This window comes from Talpa occidentalis, unplaced genomic scaffold (genome assembly GCF_014898055.3).
Source record: "Talpa occidentalis isolate TD23 unplaced genomic scaffold, MPIMG_talOcc4v2.1 talOcc4.7, whole genome shotgun sequence".
NCBI classification, from domain to species: Eukaryota; Metazoa; Chordata; class Mammalia; order Eulipotyphla; family Talpidae; genus Talpa; species Talpa occidentalis.
In genome coordinates, this window is record NW_023605083.1 from 115,256,660 (window position 1) to 115,264,644 (window position 7,985).

The 7,985-nt window shown below is 52.1% G+C and overlaps 1 protein-coding gene across 1 annotated transcript in view; it reads left to right on the plus strand.

Moving 5' to 3' along the window:
- MRPL27 (mitochondrial ribosomal protein L27) overlaps window positions 1-6,764 on the plus strand; it is a 10,105-nt gene extending 3,341 nt beyond the window's left edge. The window contains exon 4 of the mRNA XM_037495145.2: window positions 1,599-6,764. Within this exon, the coding sequence (XP_037351042.1) occupies window positions 1,599-1,805 (207 nt within the window). The 3' untranslated portion in view covers window positions 1,806-6,764. The remainder of the gene's footprint in view (window positions 1-1,598) is intronic.
- Window positions 6,765-7,985: the final 1,221 nt, after the last annotated feature.

Below are 7,985 nucleotides of genomic sequence, written 5' to 3' on the forward strand. Positions count from 1 at the left end.
GCCAGGCATCGTGCTGGTTCCCGGGCCTCCCTCCCATTTCCTCCTGCACCCATCCATGTAGGTGGGCAGGTACCATCTCCGTTTTACAGATAAGATGCCTGAGCCTTGGAGAGCAGAGCAGTCTGTGTGCCGGTGCTGGGATTTGAACCAGTCCTGCCTGATTCCTGGTTAGCCTGGAAAGGCATTAACCTGATCTCTTGGTTCTTTACAACCCTCAGTGTCTGGAGGAGGAGATGACTAGTGATTCAAGATATTTTCTCAGTCTTGGAAACAAATTTCAGTTTATTCCATTTTCCTTGTTTCTAAAAAGTCCTTTGCATCAAGTATTAGATGGGTGAAAGAAAGCTTAAATCCTTATAAAATGGAATTCCCCAAAATGAAGTCCATACCAGGCGGGGATTTCAGTTTCAGCTGGTTGGAATTACTCTCTGAGGTAGGGAAGTTCTCTGTTAACATTGATCTATACTGTGCTCACACTATTTAAATGTTGGTTTAGTTTGTTTTGTAATCAGTTCCCCCTCCACTCTGGTTTTGGAAACCTTAATAGGTACAGAACGACTGATAGTGACTATGATTCTTTCAGAATACTCATCGTATGTGAGTTGATTGCATATGTAATAACTTTATCTTTTAGCGGCTATGTCAACAGTCTGGACTTGCTAAAATAGTATGAATAAAAGCTAATTTGTTTGGACTTAGGCAATAATCTAGGCTCTTTGTGATCATTACTTGTATGATCCTCAGGATGACCTATTAAAGTAGTTAATATTGTTCCTTTTGCAGATGAAAAAACTGAGATGCTTCAAAGTTCATTATTTTCTCCCTATCATATAATAGTAAGTAGTAGTGCTGGGACTTGAGCCAGACATCCTGTCACCAGAGCCCACTTTTTTAATCAGGAAAATGTTGAATAATGCTGGACTGCCTGGATGAAAATTATTACACATGCAATCTCAAATTCTAAATAAGAATTGCTATAATACAGTTAAAAGACTGTCTATACAATGCATAGTTTATTTAATCACATTGCTCATATTTCTTGTCTGAAAAACAGAGGTTTAGAAATGGTACCTGCTTTGCATGGTAAGAATTAAATAAGTTACTAGATATGCAAGGCACACTATATTCAATAAGTACTAGCTGGTATTGTTACTTTCTTATGACACATCATCCATACAGCATTGTTATGTGCTTTCCATGGAGCCTAAACTTCATAGACCGCTTTGTAGATGAAAATGAAAATTAAACTAGAGCTAAATCTGTGAATTTCAGGGTTTTTTAATTCTAAATGAAAACAAGTTGCCAGGGCATTGATGAGGGCATTTTGCTTAGTGATGAGAGGATTTGTCTGGTGGCGCTTCTGGCCTGCTCCACAGACTAGGCCACCTTGTCAGTCCTGAGGGGCTGAACCTCTACCAGGTTTGGCTGTTAGAGTACTTCCCACCTTCTGTCAAAGTCAGCCTGGAAGTACAGCCAAGGAAGTGCCAGTAAGTGGGGAGGGGAACCCCAGTTGATGCTTTTGAACCCTGTCCTTCAGCCACAGACCTGGATCTTTGTGAGACAGCTATCCTCAAGCTGACGAGGTTTGTGTGTTGCAGGTCGGGCTGGGGAAGAGGAAGTGCCTGTACGCCTTGGAGGAGGGGGTAGTCCGCTACACCAAGGAGGTCTATGTGCCCAGTCCCAGCAACGTGGAGGCTGTGGATCTGGTTACCAGACTGCCGAAGGGTGCAGTGCTCTACAAGACCTTTGTCCACGTGGTTCCTGCCAAGCCTGAGGGCGTCTTCAAGCTGGTGGCTATGCTTTGAGCTCTTGGCTGAGGCCATTGGACAGATTGGAACCCAGTTGACAAGAGACGGTGGCACTAGAAGTCAAGTACTGGGGTGCCAGCTTCTCCCACAGAAGAAATCTGATGGGAAGACTGATGTGACTGGCTATGAACCCTTTGGGAGACCTGACTTGGGGCCAAAAATAAAGTTAGCTGGGCTCATCAGTCTGTGGTACTTGGGGGTCAGACCTAGAGGGAGCTGCTACCTAATTCGTTGGTCCTTATCCTTGTTCCCTAGTGCACACCCAGGGGAACCTCACAGCAGGCAGGACTCTTAGCGAGAAAATAAGAAGAGGGAACTTTGTTTTGGGGGGGGATTGGGGAAGGAGGAGGAGCATATTGAGTCAGGGAGGCATTGCTGCTTCTCTTGAATCCCACATAGTCAGGCCCTGGGAAAGTTGCTTCCTTGAGATTGGGAGAGGAAACAGTATGTCATACTCCTTTCCTGGAGGCATAGTCACATGGAGCTGGTCAGGAGCCCTGGAAATGACCACATGGCAGCCCCCTCCCTGCCTACCTCTATTGGGCCAGGACAGAGAGACCGCATCTATCCTGGAAAGACATAGGTCCCTCCAGTGCCAAGGCAGAATATGAACAAATGGGTATCCATCCCCGCCAAGTGAGACCAAGCTTATATTCTTTCTGATTTATCTCAAATCATAAGCAGCAGCAAAGAGTCTGGGTTCAGGAATACTCGGTGGAAGCCTAGAGTGGGCTGGCATCAGGCCTTCATCGCCACCCAACCTGAGGCTTGACTTCAGGTAGAAGAGCGAGGAAGAAAATGTCAGCTGGCTCCGAGGTTGGGGCTGGAGGTAGGTGGTGTCAGCACAGCCCCAAGGAGGGTCGTGTAGGATCCAGTGGCTTCCTCCATGGACTCCTCGCCTGAGGGCAGGAGCTCAGAGACCAGGGCAGAGAAGCTTCCCATTCCAGGAGTCTGCTGTGAACCCCTCACCTTGTTAACTGGGGCTATGACCCCAGGCTCCACCTCCTTGGTAGAGGTACTGGGCTTGTCAAGGTTCACCTTGGCGAGCTTCTCACAGGGTCTCGTGTCCCAAGCTGGTTGGTGGGTGGGGGTGTCTCACAGGGTCAGTGCTGTGGCCTCCTGTGCCCTGCAAAATCAGGAAGGGGCAGGCTGGAGGAGGTTACTCCCCGCTGCAGGGTGGTGCTTCCCGGGCCAGGACAGGTGACTGTCCTTGGATGGGTGGGCAGAGCCCAGGTGGTCCCCGCTGTGGCCTCAGAGCCTCCTCAGCTTGGTGGTGGCTGGAGGCATTAGTAATTCCCTGGGGCCCAGCCACCCATACATGTACTCCCTGCCTTTGGGCTGCCCTTCTGCTGCTCCTCTCCCCACTGGTGGTCCTTCCTGGACACCATTAACCTCTCTGCTACCTGGGCCTCAGCTGGGCATCCCCTGGTGCTGACAGGGAGTGGGCAATCCTGGGGGTCCTGAGGGATGAGGACTCAAAGTGAGGCTCAGGATGAAGTTCAGGGAACCGGACAAAAGACTCCATCCCTTTTCAGTTGCCCACAACCCTCTGCTCGGCCCTCTAGTTTTCTCCCCCAAGCCCAGGGCACGAAGCTTAGACCCTCCACACTTCTGAAATGTGCTCAGGTATGAAGAGCTTCCCCTCCTTTTGGCCACTGGCTCATTTCTCAAGTCTGGCAGCCAGCTCTGATGTCCTGGGAAGTCAGGGAAAACCTCCTGTCCTCTCTTTATGCTGTCCAGGACCCAGAGATGGGGCGGCAGAGCCTGGAGAGGCTGAGGTCAGAGATGTGTTATGCCTTCTGTGCCCAGGATCCCATATGGCACCCTGTCCCCGGGGAGGAGACTGACAGTGCTGTGGTTGCTGCTTATGGCCTTCACCCCCCAACTGCCAGGGCTTTGGGCTTCCCTGGGGAGCTGGGGAGAGGGTGGGCCTCCAGATGCTTGGAGAACTGGGAAAAGACCACCATCTTCACTGAGCAGCTTCCTGCTCTGGGTCCTGTTAGCAGTGGCCAGGGGTGAGGCTGGCCAGGATGTTATTGGCCCTTTGCACGTGCTGTCCTGGCCCCAAGCACACCCAGGCTGCATCCATGGAGCAGACTCCCAAGGCCCCTTCACGCTAGATAGCTGCTTCTGCTTGGCCAGCACTCAGGTTCCCTTTTGCTGGGATGAAGTGAGAGCACATGAGGGTAAGGGCTGTTGGGCAGAGATGCTTTAATTAGCTGGGACTCTGGCACAGGTGGCAGGAGCAGAGGTCCTGGCAGCCTTGGTGCTGGTGCAGCAGCAGCAGAGTGGCCGTGGTGAACACCAGTGATGAAACTGCCCCCAGCGCCCCCAGCCCATGTTACCTCCCCAGATCGGAATTTCAGTCCAGAGGTTGGCTCCCACTTGGCTGGGATAGGGTCAGCTGGGCATACTGGGGAAACAGAGGTGTAGGCGGCCCCCTTTTCGCTACTGCATCACATGCATGTGGCAGATAAGGTGAGGGAGAGCAGAATAGCTTTACCACGTGTCTCCTGCCGAAGGAAGGAGTGATGTGGGGAAGGGGAGTTTACAGAGGGACAGATGCAGGGAGATTGTGGATGACAGACACCCTAGAAACTGGGTTGGGAAGGGCCCATGAACTGAACTCAGACTCCTGGTGCCAGCCCTCTGTTGCAGGCATGGCGTCCTAGAGCTCAGCACCGCGGGGAAGTGACCTCAGGCAGCACAGATGACCCCATGTCCATCTGCAGTCTGCACCGTGGCTTGCTCTAATGACCCCATAGGTGAAGAGGGACCAGGACAGCACTGCCTTCAACCCTCACCTTGGGAGAGCACCAGTACTCACTAATGGCCACAGCCAGGAGGCAGCGGCTGGTAAGCTGTGCACATGACGCGGCAGAGGCAGAGGGGTGCCAGGAAAGGGTACTGTCTCCATTGAGGACAGCCTGCAGGTCACAGAACACCCCTCTCCCATGCTACACACTCACCCAGGACCCCTGCTCCAAGGGAGCACCTTCATTCATAGCCAGGGGAACTGAGCAGCTGTCAATTCTCAGGTTTTCTGGTTAATGCCTTGCCACCACCCATAGATGGCGCTCCTCCATCCTCCAGAATCCCCCTCAACCTCAGGAGAAGGGGTGCAACAGGCTCAGCTTCTGCTAAGCCCTACAGCCAGGGGAACTCCACTTGTCCAGAGCCCTGCACTTCTCAGTCCCTGGTCCCCTCCCAGCAGACTCTGCTCCCTTACCCCCACTGCCCCATCTCACTGGGCTCCAGATGTCAACCAGCTGCTCCTGGTCTGGGCTCCCACTGTTTTTTTTTTTTTAAAGATTTATTTATACAAGAACCGGGGTACAGGCCAGATGTGCGGGAGGGTGAGAGGATTCACCAGAGACAGAGTGGGGAACAGAATAGGCAGACTGACTGAAATACACTGTTGAGGGGAGCAGCGGGCGAGGCAGGAGAGGTCTGCTGCACCATGTGGGATTCTCGCCGGCCGGCTGGGATCGAGCCAGCACTGCAGAGGCTGTGAACAGCTTCACAGCGCAGCGGTCAACCGCCTGCGCCACCACTTCTAAAGGAACTGAGGTGTCCAAGCTTCCCTGGAAACTGGGCATGAGGGCCATTTAAAAAAAAAAATAGGTCTTTGCCCAGGCTCTCCCTCTCTCTAAAGTAATTATTGGGCTCTAAAGGCCTGGCCAGTTCCCCACCCCTGGAGGATTTCAAAGAAGGCTCAAGAACCCCAAACCTCCGGGCTAAGCTTCCCAGCTGAAAACGGGGTTGAGGAACAAGGTGGCCAGGCAGAAAAGCTGCACTCATGTTCGCCTTATAAGCTGGACAGGAGAGCAGTTGGGAGAGAAGGGCCTGTACCCCCAAGCCTGCCCTTTGAACATGTCAGAAGCCCAGGAGCCTGCCACTGGCTGTCTTGCAGTGCTGTTAACTCTGGGGCCAAGACAGTTCCCCCAGAGCAGTGGGGTGGGCTGGGCTCTATAAATTAGAGAGCTTCTGGGATCTTTGAACATAAGCCAGTGCTAGGCTGCACCTCACACCAGTGAGCTCAGAACCTTCAGCCCAGACCCCTTCTCACTGGGCAGTGTGTAACAAACCAGTAACTAGGTCCAGGTGTGACAGAGGAGGCAGGGCTGAAACTGAGCCAATGTCCTCCCTAACTTCAAAACAAGTTCCAGGCCCTCCCTGGTGACCCAGGGCTTAAGTCTCAGAGCTACTGCCGGGACCTCACACCGCAACCCTACCAACTGAGTTAGATCCCCACCAGGGAGCTGACCCACAGGTGGCACAACAGACCTCTTCTGTCTCACCCACTGCTCCTCTCAGCAGTGTATTTCAGTAGATCTGCCTGTTGCTCCCCACTCTGTCTCTGGTGAATCTTCTCACCGCCACCAGCAACCCCCGAACCTCTGGTCTACACCTCAGGTCTTTGCAAAAATAAATAAAATATTAAAAACAACAACAAAGTTCCCGTAGGACTGTATGGAGAGCTGCCAGCCTCTCCATGGCGCAGCACTGCTGGGGTGAGCTGTTCACCAGCAGACCTTGCTCGGATACTGATTGTGCTTAATCTCTCCGACACTGTTAACTAATATTTTTTTTTTTTTTTTAACCTAAGAGTTGTTAGAGAAAAAATTCTAAAGAAGCAGAATGAATTTCAGGTATTCCCCACAATAGAAGCCAGAAAAAGGATTATCTTCATCCTGGAACCCAAACACTATTTCCCGGGGATGGTCACTGCAGTGACCTAGTGGCCTGGAGCCTGCTGCCACCACTTTGTAGCTGTGATTTTTGGCCCATTTCACAACACTAAGTCATTCAGGTTCTAACCAAAGGACTGAAGAAAATTGGCAGAGCCCGCGGCAGGGGATGATCTCCTCAGAAGTCACGGCCCAGGGGAGACAGCGGGAGCCGAGCAGCCACGGCTGGGACACTCAGTGCCACCTCCGTGGTGAATTTTTAGAAAAGGAGATCTAGGGCCTCCCTGGTGGCGCAGCGGTTGAGCGCTGGGTTGCGAAACTGCGCGGCCTCTGCGGCGCCGGTTCGATCCCCGGCTGCTCCCTGGCCACCGGAGGAGGGTCCCACATGGCGTGCAGACCTCTCCTGCCGCCCGCTGCTCCCCTCAGCAGTGTACTTCGGTCCTTCTGCCTGCTCTGCTCCCCGCTCTGGCTCTGGTGAATTCTCTCACCCTCCCGCGCTTCTGACTGTGCCCAGTGCATGTATAAACAAAAAAAACAAACAAACAAACCAACCAGCAAACAAATAAATAAAGCATGCCTCTATAAAAAAAATAAATAAATAAATAAAAAAAAAAAAAGAAAAGGAGATCTATTATTTTTCTTTTTTTTTTTTTTATTGTGTTTTTTTTTTTTTTAATTTTATAGAGGCATGTTTTATTTATTTATTTGTTTGTTTGTTTGTTTTTTTGTTCATACATGCACTGGGTACAGTCAGAAGCGCGGGAGGGTGAGAGAATTCACCAGAGCCAGAGCTGGGAGCAGAGCAGGCAGAAGGACCGAAGTACACTGCTGAGGGGAGCAGCGGGCGGCAGGAGAGGTCTGCGCGCCATGTGGGACCCTCCTCTGGTGGCCGGGGAGCAGCCGGGGATCGAACCGGCGCCGCTGAGGCCGCAGGCGGCTTCGCAACCCAGCACTCAACCGCTGCGCCACCGGGGAGGCCCAAGATCTATTATTTTTCAATTCTCAGGAAGACATCACCTTGGCAGAAAAAGTTCATAACAGGTTTGGGGGCTCCCGGGCAGGAGGGAGGCCTGCTTTTCTGCTTCGTGGAACAGGGACTGCTCAGGGTTCCAGGGTAGCTGATCAGGAGTGCACGTGGGTGGTCTGGGAGTTGCAGGTGTGCTGAGGCAGGGAAGCTTCAGGGTGCACCCTTGCCCCAACATTCCTGGGGGTCCCCTGAGCGACCTGTTAAGGAGCTGAAAGGATTGGCTCAGTAAAGAAAAGAAAGGAGAGCCAGGCTATGTTTCTCACAGGCAGGAAATTTATTGCGCCCTCGGGCGAGGTTTGTGACCCCCACAGGGGTGGGAGAAGTCTCGCCCATTGTCAGGGAGAGATGTCCTTTTCTTTTCTAGGGTGAGGAATGGTTAGGCGGGAAACTGGGTTGCAGACCGAAGTTGTTGTTTTTTGGCACTTTCTGGTTGATTGCTATCAGGTCCTGTTTGTGTCA